The following is a 12,714-nucleotide window of genomic DNA, read 5'->3' on the forward strand; positions in this document are numbered from 1 at the left end:
TTGGGGGACTGGTGAGCGGCCACCCTGCCGGGCCTGGACCTCAGAAGGAGTTAGGAGGTGGCAGTTGAATTTCGTTTTTTCTTTTTCAGTTTTGGCCTCAAACTTGCAATCCTCCTGCCTCAGCTGCCCAAATAGCTGGGATCGCAGGTGTACAGAACTGCATCTGGCTTGTGCTGTTTTTCTTTATGCAGAATCCCGAGTCAGATCCTTCACAGAGACGAGTAAGAGTCTCTTCCTCACTTTATATCACCAGAGAGAAGTTTTAGCAGTTGGCCAGGAGGTGTAGCGTTCGTAGCCCAGTGTGTGGTAACAGTGGTTGGTAATTATTTCAGAATAGCTTGGAGCAAGGGTTTTGACATGTGTGCGAGGCAAGGGTGAGGCCACGGGCCTGATCCGATTGCAACGTGTCACAAACGTGTGTCAAAGTGTCACGGTGTACCCCATAAATGTCATGAGCTTGTCCCTGTCCTCGGGAGAAGAGCTCAGAATCCAGGCAGTCCGTGCGTCATGAACTTGACCACATGTGATCCTGCATGCGGCATTTCTGTCTTGTTAGATCATTCTGTATTCCCAGTGACGAGACCTTAGGAGAAGCTGGACCAAGCGTTGGCTGATTTATCCAGGGTTTGATTTCTCTGTGAGGTGGAGGGCTTGCTTCAGGGGACTGAGACATCTTGCGTGGACGAGGGCAGCAGCCGCCACAGGAGGACCACCTCCTCTTCCCTGGGGGCTTGGGGCCACTGGCAGAGACCAGTCCCAGACTGTGCCCGTATTCAGGAAGACCTGCTGTTTTGAGCGACGAGGTGTTCCCATCTTACTGAACGTCGCTTGTGCTTTGGTTTGGCTGATCCTGCCACAGTCAGGCCCTGGCTTTGGGTGTTAGCTACTGAGGTGGTGGCAGAGGCCCAGGAGGCTCCTGTGGGTCTTAGTGGCTGTTTCACTTTGCAAGCTGGGTCCTGACCAGTTCTCACCCTGAGGCTCAAACGTGAGAGGAGAAAGCTTTTCCAAGTCAGTGTTTTCTCTTTCAGATGAGTAAACGTTGATACGCATCAGTGCGTGTGTGCTGTTTAGTTTTCCAGTGGTTAACTCAGAAGTGAGGACGGTGCCTATGCAGTCTTGGGCATCTTCACAGTGACAGTTCAGGGAGATGAAAACACACCCTGTGAGCAGGGCTCTGGATGGCTGTCACCTCGGCTCTTCTTTCCGATTCTTGCCTTTGCCTCCTGGGCAGTCTGCTATGGCGGGAAGGTTTTGTCTTTTAGAGTTAAGGCAAGTTTCATGACATTTAAATTATTTCACTCTCATTTTATGGTACTTAGAAATTTAGTAAGCAGTTACAATCCAGACAAAACTCAAATTTTGCTTGAAAGTATCTTAAAACTTTGAAATGTTACAGGAAATTATTGATTTGTGTTCATCACATATACATTGAGCTGTTATCAGTGAGTATTGTGTAGCTATTCCTAAATTCATATTCACATATTTCAGAATTTGGGGTTTATGACTTGTTTCCATGACTAGAAATCTGAGTCTGTCTTCACAGATTCGTTTGATGGGTTCTTCAGTGTGGGAATCGGTTATCATGCCCGGCATTTGTTCTCCAAAAGCAGAGCACCCCGGTTATCTTTGTTTAACCTTCAAAGGGAAATGAGGTGCTTCTTCTCAAAAAGGCTTGGTGTTAAAATGTGTTTTGGGGTATTTTTTGACAAGCATATTGATAGACAATCTCATCATTCTCTAGAAAATAATTTGCATTAAAGGCGCGAATGCCTTCCTCTGTCAAAGTGTCTGAAAGTTGTTGCGGTGAATATAATCTCATTTTTTTCCAACTGTTTTCAGAGTAATTCTCCAGTCCAGTGTTCAGAGCTGTAGAACACCTGAACCTGACATTTCTGGCAGTGCAGGCATTACTAAAAGAACCACCCGATCTGCTGCGAGGAAAGGCAGTTTTAAAAGGTGAGAAAAGAATCTTGTTCTTGGGAACAGCTCCAGCAAGGTTTTCCAGATTGCTCTTTTAGGCCCTAGCTCTCGAGATGGGCAGAAGACCGCAGAGGGCAGGGTCCCTGCAGTGGGAGAGGACTCACCCGGGGGCGTGTGAGATTCTGGGCGGTTGAATGCAGGCTTTTGTTTCCTTTTGTGGCTCAGGAAATTCTTACCCCTGGAATGTGGGCTGCGGAGAGTTGAGAATGTGGTTGTTCTGAAGAGTTTTTAAATGGAGTTTCCAAAGTGCTGTCACAGCTCCGAGGCGTCTTGCTGTCCGTCTGCCAGAACACTGACCATCTTTCTGTCTGCTAGCATGTCTGTTGGAGCACTGGCTGCAGTTCAGCTGGTGGCCAGTGTCTGCCCGTGCAGAGGCCCTTCCTGACCCGAGGCCCGCGGGTCCTCGTGGCCACGGTCCACATCCAGTGCTGCTCCTGCGTCCTCCATTTGTGATCCAGTTTTCATCACCTCTTCCTTTAAATATAGGCCCTGACTGGGACATGGACCTGTCCTAGGACCACACCAGCCACTTGCCACTGTCCCTGTTTACTTATCATGGACCAAAGGTGGACGTTGAATTCTGAAAGGATTCTGAAAACACGTTCTCTTTGAGGGACGCGTCAGTAATGTGGTCACAGCTGTCTCGGGCATGCGAGGTGGGGCCCCTTTGCCACTGCCCGGAGCTGCAGCTTGCGCGGCTCTGGTTTTGTGCTGTGGTCACACAGGTCTCTTACCGGAAACCATTGGCGGCCTGTGGAGAAGCAGAACCAGGCACTCACGTGTCCAGGTCACGCGTCCGCACGGTCTCCCTGCTTCTCTTCGCTGCTCCCTGGTGGCGCTGGTCGGTCCCTGGTGTGTGCCAGGAGCAGCAGACCTGGTCTGGGACTTGTGTGTGCTAGTGACCTAAGAAGTGGCTCAGTTCTGACGCCTTTCCTCATAGCCGACTCCTTTATAAATGTCCACTCCTTACTCGATGTACACGGGAAGGTGACAGTGCCCCTGCTTGAGTGTTTGAGAATTGTCAGGCACTGACTCATGATTTTTGGGGCTTTTAATTTTTCATGAGAAATGTATCAAATATTCACACTGTTTTCACTGACCAATTCCACTTGACGGGAGGCTTAGAGAATTGCTGACAGAAGGTCATATTTGGGTACTCCATCCTTAGCATGATGTCAGAGTGTCATAACAGCAGGGAAGAGGAGATGACCCAAGCTGTCCCATCAGGTCAAAGGAGTTGAGAGTAGTGTTTTTACTTATTTTTGGTTTTGGTGATGCTGGGGATCAACCTAGGGCCTGATCCATGCTGGGCAAAGCTTCGGACATGTTTTTGAAGAAAATCCAGTGACCTGAGTAAATGATCCAGAAGCAAAAGAAAAGGGCCACACACAAAAAGCCTGAGATATTGCCCTGATTTTGTGTATGCACGTTATACTGTAGGAAGAGAGGTGCACAGCTACAGCCACACTGGCAGATGTAACGATTTCTGTGTCTAGAGAAATAAGACCAGAGGAAAGATCTGTCATGACACTAACGTTCTTACATATGATTGACACAACAGCTGGGGACTGTGTTTTTCTTCTTTATCTTTTTTTTGGTACCAGAGATTGAACCAGGTGCACTCAGCCACTGAACCACATCTCCAGCCCTTCTTAATATCTTGTTTAGAAACAGGGGCCTGCTGAGGCTGGCTTTGAACTCATGATCCTCCTACCTCAGCCTCCAGAGCCACCAGGATCACGGATGTGCCACCAGGCCGGCTCATTTTCTTATTTTCCAACTTTTCTATGCTAAATGGTAGGAAATGGGAGTATTTTGATTCTGACACTTTTTAGGTGAGGCAAACCGTCAGAAGTTAAAATGGTAAATCTCAACATGCTCTGAATGGACACCATCCTCCTTAGGTGTAAGCACCGGGCTTCCATCACTGTGTTGCGTTTCTTGGGTACTTAATTCTGCTTTTTCTGGGTTGTGCCTTTTTAGGTTGTGGAGGAACAGAGTCCAGTCACAGAGCTGCACGTGCCCAAGCGCTGCCGTGTTCCTTTAAGGAGGGTGGGCCGTGCACCAGTGTCAAGATTTTTTGATGTCACTTGGGTGGCCTGTGCTCGTGTTGCTCAGGAGAGAGGGCTTCTGATGCAGGGAGCCTCCGCAGAGGGTGCTTGGGGGTCCTCGTGGGGAGTTCAGACCCAGTAATCCAGGCTCAGCAGTGAACTGGCCCAGAGCAGGCTCCGGGAATTTGGGGCAGTGCCAAAAACCAAGAAAGACTTCTTTTAAATTTTGAGATGCACTTTCAGAGGGGGCGGTTTAGAGAAGCAGAGGAGTAAGACAGCGAGTGAGTTGGGTTTTCAGGTTCTGTTCAGCCACCTCCTCTCGGGGTGGGGGGGTTTTCACCTCTGTTCACCTCACCTGTTTTCAGAAGAAAGACAAAGAGACCATGTGCAGCGTCCACACTGCTTCTGGGGGCACTGGGAGCCAGGGCTGCCGGCCGGGGTCATCCTAGTTTTTGGTTGGAGGGTGGCACAGGGACAGAGCGGGAACGATGGCCCTGCTGTGTGGCCTGACTCGGGGAGGAGAAGTGTGGGCGAGACTGGCAAGTCGTCCTGGGATGGGGCTGAAGTCTTTTCTTTCAGCAGAGTAGCTTAAAATCAGGACCCTTTCCACATGCGTCCCTTGTCCCCTCCGGGCACAGGCAGGCTGCCGTGCTATCCCTCCTGTGTGCAGGTCCTCTGTCTTGCAGGTCCTGCCTCCTCCCTCGGCCCTGTCTTGGGGCGCAGGAGCTCCGGGGATCCTTTACACATCTGTTCCTCCAGGCTTCAGGACGGGGGGCCTGTCAGATGTCATTTCACGCTGAATTGGCTCTCCTCATTTGGGCGGTTGGCTGAGGGGGTCTTCAGCCTTGGAGAACTTTTTTCCAAACCTGTTCAGCGAGCTTACTGGGTAGCGGGTGGGGACGGGAATGTTGTGCTAAGTGTTATTGGGAAAGAGATGCCACCATGTTTGTCCTGGCAGATGATCATTCTGTCACGTGTCCCTTTGGACACACCATGCTAAACCTGAGCCACGTGCAGTGCAGTGGCCCAGGCACAGCAGACACAGAGGGCGTGTGGCCTGGTGACCGAGAGCAGCGGCCCTCAGTGCCAATGAGACTCTGTGACGCCTCATTCCCTTTCTCAAGTTCAAAAGCCGAATCCGTGGGCTCTCCTCCCACTTCCGGCTGAGCCAGGGGACCATCTGACACTTCTCTCTTAAGAACTAGAAAGTGCAGTGGAAAATCGGCCTGCTCCTCCCGTTCTTGGGTCCCCCATGCGCTGTCTGGAGACCTGTTGTGTACCGTGTCCCTCTGGGGTCTGCTGGCCTGTGCTCCAGTCCTGTCTTCACCCAGCTCTCCCACTGAGCGCCCGTTTCTGGAAGCCCCTGCCGGTTCTTTTGGGCAGTCTTATTTCTTAACTCTCCATCCCATGTTGTAAGGAATCTCTTGTACAAGTGACTCTCATTGCGAGTGGCGTCTTTGGGAACCACCGTTTTGCTGCCCGTGGCCTTGGGCTGCTTTGTTCCCCTGTGGTTCCCGTGGTGGGGGGAGGGATGCTGGGGATCCTTCTCTAGCCCCCAGGCCACGGCTGGAGGCTGTGACCTTGGCTTCTTCGACTTCCTCAGTCCTTTTGCAAAGTCCCCTCTGTCCTGCCTGTGGCTGATCTGGATTCAGAAGTCGCAGATGGGGGTGCCTGTCTGATTGCCTGTGGCCACTGGGGTTGACCCATCCCTGCAGGGTCCCAGGAAGTTCTCTCTTTGCATGTTTTAAATGCTGGTTTTCTTCCGATCTTTCCAAACGTGAATTCACGACCCTTTAAAATTCCAGCTCTTTCCCACTTGCCTCCACCAGGTGACCAGGACCTTTTTACTCTGGGCTATCGGAAGGGGACGCAGCAGGGGCATCCGAGTGAGGCCTCCTCCAGACAGGGAGCCTTCTTGTGACTCTCGCTTTTGCTTTTCTCTGCAAGTTGTGACCGAGTTGGAAGAGTGACGAGCGCACATGGGTGGGGCTGGGAGAGAGGGGGGTGAGGATCCAGGTCATCATCAAGCAGGACAGGGTCCTTGGGTGTGTCCACTGCCCTGCTGGGCCGTCCCATCACAGATGTGCCCAATGGGCCCTGCGGAGCTGGGAACGGCATGTGGTGCCTGGGACCAGCTGATGGCCTCTGCAGTAACCTCCTCGTCTTTCCTTCTTTCCGCCTTCCTCGCAGCCGGGTTCCCCAGAGGGAAGGAAGGACAAGGAGAGCTCTGCAGCCAGTGCCCTTGGTGGCAGTATGGTACTCACCTCGCTCTGCCACCCCTGCCCTCCCATCTCCGTTCATTTTTATTTGTTTTTATTTTTAAATTTTTTTTTTCCCAGAATTGAGCCCTTTTCTGCTCGGCCCTCCTCCTCTCTGTCTGTACTTTGTCATTGTGGGGTGCTGTCTCTTCCAAAGCATCTGTCATTCAAATGCACCTGAAGCCTGCTCTCCTCCGCATGTCGATCCTTTCATTGCGTTGCCTCCCTCATCCTTGGTAACTGCCTCTGGGACACTTAAAACCTCACGGTAAAACCCTTTTCTTCTTCTTTTTTCTTCTTTCTCCCCAGTCCCTCTCTGTCAAGGACTAAAACAGTCTTGCGTTAAGTTAAAAACCTGTGACCAGAAGTGCCGGAGACTCTGGGAACACAAAACTCCGGCAAGATGTAGCACAATTTCTTTGAGAACAAAACAAACTGCAGACGCCTTAGCCGCTTTCCACCTAAGAAGCTCATTCGGAGAAGGAAAGACCCACCGGCGTCTGGTGCCACTGAGCCCGGGGTGCGGGCGGTGGCGCGAACGGCTCGGCTCTCCTTTCTCTAGCATTGTCTCGAGTTAAACCACAGAACACTCTTGTAACCCTAGCTCAGGTGTCAGTCGCCGCCTCTGCCGTCCAGAGAGCTGCCCGGTGTGTGTGGCCTGTGTCCCCATGACTGCAGTCCCCTTGGCTGCTGGCCTTCAGGAGAGCGGAGCATCTGAGGGTGCACCTTGATGCCTTGGTCTTCTCCTGCCCCGCGGCCCCGCAGACGCCTTCGTGGTCCTTTCCACACGGGATACTGTTCAGTTCCCCGTCCTCCCTTTTCTCTTTGACATACTGTTGTGACATTCCCTCTGTGAAGTACCCAAGCTGCTTGTCTTCCACCAAAGAGTGCTTTATTACCAGAACCTGTGAAAGCCACACCTGCACACTGTCGCACGCTGTCCCACCCCGAGGTACTTGGGCCACCTCAGACTTGCCAGAGAATTTGAATGGAAGCTTTAGACGACTCAGGAGGACAAGCTGGTGTCCGAGTTGGAAGGCGATGGCGGGTCCTTCCTTTCTGATGTCATTTAGGGACTGAAGAAGTGGAAGGCTCTGCGCTCCTGCGTGGCCCAGCCAGGCAGAGTAAAGTAGTGTTTTCCTCTAGACATGAAGAAACAAGCCCGCATGCACACACGCACGCACACGCACACTTGCGCACACACGCACGCATGCACACGCACACACACGCACACACACATAGTGGGGCTTTGCCCCAGGAAACCGCCATCTCACATCGTGGTGGCTTGAAAAAGAAAACTATCAACAGGTTTTCAGAGTCTTTCTGAACCGCCGTGGGTTTTCCTCCTGAGCCATCGGGCCGAGGCCACCCCGCGGCTGACAGGTGTTGCTTGGGGCTTCAGTAGTTGGCAGTGAGCCCCCACCGCTGCCTTTGGTCAGGGAGTCCAACAGTAACTGTGCCTTGTCCCCTCACCTCCTGGAGCACCACCGCGGGGGGCTGTGACCGCAGCAGTCACACAGTTTATCTGCTGCTTAAAAAAACGGGGCCCATGAAGAACATTTTGCAAGCACCTTCCCTGAGGAGCGAGCGCTTTTCCTCTGTGGTGACCACGCTTTCCTGGCTAGTCTAGAAAGGGCGCTATCGGAAGGCGGCTCCGGGCACCACCTTCCTCCAAAGACCAGATGAATGTATGGAGGCGGGATCCCACGCACAGAGCAGCCTTGCCCATGAGTGGGACGTGGGACAGGATGAAGTCATCGAGAGGTGGCTGCGCCTGTTGCAGGGTTTCTGCCTTGGAGAGAAGCGTGGCATGTACAGGCACTGAGGGCAAAGGTAGGGTGCCAGTAGTTCCACACCCAGTCCTGTCAGGCCAGCTTCTAAACCTTAGGGACTAGGTCACAGGAAAGCAGTGGCTTTCTGTGCCTGGAGGCAGACAGGCCCAGGAGCTGGCTGGGAGGAGGAGCATCCATGGGCTGAGGCCAGGCTGAGCACGCCAGGAGTGGGCTGCAGTGTCTCAGGGACACCTTGCCAGGGCCACCTCCTCCCCAACTAGCCACATGCCCATCTGAATCAGGCTCTCTCCTGCAGCAGAATGAGCATGCATCTACCCACATGCTCCTACCAAGCTGGCCCCTCGTGTGGGCAAGCCAGCTGGGTTTGGGCCAAAGCCTTTGGTGACCACAGCGCTTTCCTCTAAGTCGCCTTTTTGTGTCGGCCTCTCAGCTCTCCAGCTAAAATCGCTATCACTGTGGCTCTTGCCAAACCTCCCTGTGTCACTAGCTCACTGAAATGAGTCCGAGGCTGCTTTGGAAGACACATTCCTTGGGGTGCCAGGTAAGCAGGGCCAGGGCCCAAGAAGGAGCTCATAGCAACATTACTAAGCTTACAGGGACATGTGTAGGATCCAGAAGGCTCTGGGTCTGACCTGCTGTGAATAAGAGCAAACCCCGTCCCACCTGAAACCACAAAACACCCGCATCTTCTGGGCCTCCAACTTGGGGGTCCTGCTGAAGACCCTGTTGCTGTGGAAGATGAGGCAGTGCTCATCAGGCTGAGCAACGAGCGAGCCTTAGATAGCTTTGAGAGCACACCAATCCCGCTTCCAGGGAAAGTGAAATCAGAAACAAGTATTGATAGGTGCCCTTGACTCAGATCATCAAGAGTCAGGGAGAGACCCGGGGTGGAGTGTCTACAAAACTGGGCTCCTGGAAGTGTGGACAGACCCATGGAATACCAAGACAGACTCGAACCCTGCTCCCTACAGGGGACAGAGTCACGGTGAGCCATGCCTCATTCAAAGGTGGCCTTACTTGCCCAGCGTGGCAGCTTTACTTGTCTCTAGACTTTTCTGGTTACGAGCTTGAGCCTTTCACCTCCCCCCATCTGCCCCACCCACCCGCTGCCCCTGTCCCGGGGTGTTTTCTACCTCTTGGTTCAGGCCCAGACTTGTCTCCAAGGTCTTCCCAGTGTCCCCCTGAGGCCCTCGTGCCTGCTCTGGGGCACAGTGTGGGCCTGCAGGCCACGGGGGCTGCGGGTGCTCCGGGTGCCCTGTGCCAGGAGTTCTGGAGCCTTCTCCCCTCTGTAGAGTGGCCGTCTGTGACAGGTGAGCAGTGTGCTTACCTGATGTTCTAGAAGGACCCAGCTGCTGCTCTCTCTCCCTGTTATCTTCCCTTAGTGCATTTAAAAAGCAATGCTCATCAAACTTCCACCTTAAAAACATGGAATTTTCCAAATAGTTCTTAGCAACTGAGATGTCCTGGTGAGGCCCCTGCTGCTCCTCCATTTCCCCCGCCCCTAAGTGGAAATACTAGGGACGTGTCTAAAAGACTGGACAGTTCGCCCATACTGTGTAGGACATTACCTCCTTATCACCCGTAGAGAGTACTGCAGTTTTATATTAATTATTTGCAGACTTTTACCTAATGTGCACTCATGTACAGATTATTAAAAGTTTTAAAATATAACTGATGAATCAGTATTTGAGCAATCATTGTTTTGATTTTTTTATTAAAATGTATATTTCTAATCATATTTTTTAAAGCTGAGAGAACTGGTTGAATGTTTATTTTCCTGACGGTATTTTTAAGATAACAGCTTCATAATGGCCTGCAGACTTTGCATATATATGTGGTTTGATACATACTGTTGCATTTGAAAATCTTGTGTATTGGAAATGGTTTTATACGAAACACTGAATAGTGGAAATTGTACAATTACAATCGTGTAATTAAAAGTATTAACCAAAGAGGCTTCCGGTTTCTTCACTTACTGAGCATTCTGTCAGGGTAGCCGGTGTTGGAATATAAAGCAGGTGTACCCTTCTTTGTTGGTTTGTCAGGGCCACCAAAACAGCTCCACAGCCGAGATGGAGTCCAGAATGTCCTCTCTCCCAAGATCAGGGTGTGGTAAGGCTGGGTCTGTCCCGAGGCCACCACCTAGCTGGGCCCTCCCACGGCCCTCCTCTGCCTCCCTGTCCCTGGTGCCTCTCGGTCCTCATCTGTAAAAGCCCTCGCCAGGCTGGACTCGGTCCTACCCAGTGGCCTCCGTTTCCTTAGCCCCAGACACAATCAGACCTTAAGGTGCCGAGGGGTGGGCTTGAGGGGACTTAGACTTCCGGGGACACGGGAGTAAGACAAGTGGGGACTCCCGTACAGAGTCACTGCACACACCCTCCCCTTCCAGGAGACCAGGACATTAAGGGTGTGGGTCACAGGCGGAGGCCCCCCTCATAGGAGCTTCTAGGGCTGGGCAGGAGTGGTCCCGAGCCCCCTACGCCTGACCTGTCACCCGAGATGCCAGCCTCCATGCCATTTCCCCACTTCCCTCCTCATGGTCCCTCGCTGGGCAGGATCCTAAGACCCAAAGCCCCCACCTCATAGAGGTTGTGTCCAGAACGTGGGACACTCCTGAGTCCTGTTCTGCTCCCCAAGGACCTGGGCTTTGCTTCACACTGGGACACAGATTTTCAAAGTGAAAATCACGCAAACCTGTCTCCCTGCCCCTCCAGACTCCCGCACTTTGCTCTCCAGGGTGGGGCAGCAAGTGGCTCTGTCCTCTGTGCAGAGCTCCTCATCTGCTTGTCCCCCTACAGTGTCCCCTGGGGCGTGTCGGGTGACAGGCTGTCCTACTGACTGTGTGGCACATAGCTTCAAATAAATTTGCCGTGAATTTTAGGGAATTGTCTCTAGACGTCAGGTAAAGATGGATTTTGTAGCAGGTGTGGCGGCTCCGGATCTGTTTTTCCCTTGTGTGTCCATAATGCTGTTATTTTAAAAGAAACAAAATATTTTGACTGGAAGGGGGACGTCCATCCAGCAGAGGTAAGTCTCTTGTGAGTGGTTTGTGCACAGACCAGGCCGGGGGTTGTCAGCAGGTGGACGCGCCCCTTGGTGAGGCTCTGTTATTGAGATGGCAAGTCCTGGGTGTGCCACCTATTCTGCCACCTTGGGGACCTGTAGTCTGCCTCTGAGCCTCACCTTGCTCACCTGTGGAACTGGCCAGTGAGTGTCCGGTTTGGATTACAGGAAGGGCCTGCCCAGGGCGACTGGCCTCGGCTCTGTCTTCTTCCCCTCCCCAGGCGCCTGTGGGCACTCGTGGGTCACTGGAAGGAGTTCTCACCCTTTTCCATAGTGTCCTACGACAGCATTGTCTGCCTTTTGGCCATGTGGTGGCTACCCGCCTTCCTGGGGATAGCCCTGTATGGATCTGTCCTGTATCCGTGTTTCCTGGGCCAGGCTGGTTCTTTCCTGGGGTGAATTGTGACAGGAGAGGTTTCTGGGTCACAGGCCGGGCATCAGAGCGCAGTTTGACACAGTGGTCAACATGGGGCGTGGCCCAGACTGAGCGCCAAGCCCCACTCTGCCCACTTGGTAGCCTTTGGCTGGGCCCTGTCACTCCCCTCCCTGACCTTGCTTCCTCTTGTCTGAAGTGGGGTGACATTGTCACTCTGCCAGGCTGTATGTGGAGAGAGCAGGACATGGGCCCCAGAGCCGAAGGGTGGTGGGCCGCTGTCCTGACCCTCAGCTGTTTCATGATCTGGTTTGGGACACTTTGTGACCTAAGAGGCGGGCATGGTAGGGCCCTGGCGTCCTCTCGGTATCTCCACCAGCTTATTAGAGGAAGCGGGTCCTCACGGGTGAACCCTTCCCAGATCCTCCCCCAGCGCCCTCCCTGGGGACACTGGCCCGGGTGGACATGGAGGAGGTCTACCCTGCGGCTCAGCGGCCACCTCGCCCCCACCCCCCTAACTGTGCCTCATCTCTTTGCCAGCAAGTCTGCATGACTGTGACGAGTTCCTGGGTGACGAGTGCTCTGACCACGGCGGAAACCCCAGGTGAGGAGGCCCCGTAGGGACAGGCTGCCTGCCACCAAGGTGCTGGCTGTGGCCCTCGGAGTCTCAGAATGGCCACATGCCATCTTTTTAAATAGAGGTTTGGGGTGGGAAAGAGGGAGGTGGCATGGTGTTGAAAACACCGTCCCACCCTGGGCGAGTGGCTCTGAAACAGGCCACTTCCCACGCAGGACAGTTCCCTGCGTGGGACTCTGGAAAATGTGGCAGTCGTGGACCCCTGCCTACCTGGTGCCGCACATCCCCAGCCAGTGGAGAGCGACACCCCCACCCCTTCCCAGCCAACTTCACGGGCTGCGCTGTCCCCACCTGGGACCTGCCAGTTGGCTTCAAGTGGAGAATTCACGGTGCAAGGGCCGTGATGGCCACAGCAGACGTGCTCGGGCCCTGCCGGAGGGACTTTCCTGCCCCGTTCTGGTCCAGCCCAAGCCCGGTGGGCAGAGGAAGGGCAGAGGAGACCCTTCACTTACAGAGGGCACAGGACACTGAGGGTCCCCGGGCCCCTGGAGCACCTGCCTTCCTGTCCTGCCACAGCCTGCACCTGGGGTGGGGCAGCCCATATGTGTCTCAACCCCGG

At 53.5% G+C, this 12,714-nt stretch overlaps 1 protein-coding gene across 17 annotated transcripts in view; it reads left to right on the top strand.

Moving 5' to 3' along the window:
* The window catches only part of Cdc14b (cell division cycle 14B), a 140,480-nt gene that overhangs the window by 123,448 nt on the left and 4,318 nt on the right, over positions 1-12,714 (top strand). For 6 of the 17 annotated variants that reach the window (XM_048800317.1, XM_048800324.1, XM_048800329.1 and 3 more), the window contains 2 exons: positions 1,840-1,956; positions 6,371-6,580. In XM_048800317.1, the coding sequence (XP_048656274.1) occupies positions 1,840-1,956; positions 6,371-6,470 (217 nt within the window). In that variant the 3' untranslated portion in view covers positions 6,471-6,580. The other 11 variants (XM_048800323.1, XM_048800326.1, XM_048800322.1 and 8 more) reach the window with 6 other exon arrangements.

Source organism: Marmota marmota, unplaced genomic scaffold (assembly GCF_001458135.2).
Source record: "Marmota marmota marmota unplaced genomic scaffold, marMar, whole genome shotgun sequence".
In the NCBI taxonomy this organism is placed as follows: Eukaryota; Metazoa; Chordata; class Mammalia; order Rodentia; family Sciuridae; genus Marmota; species Marmota marmota.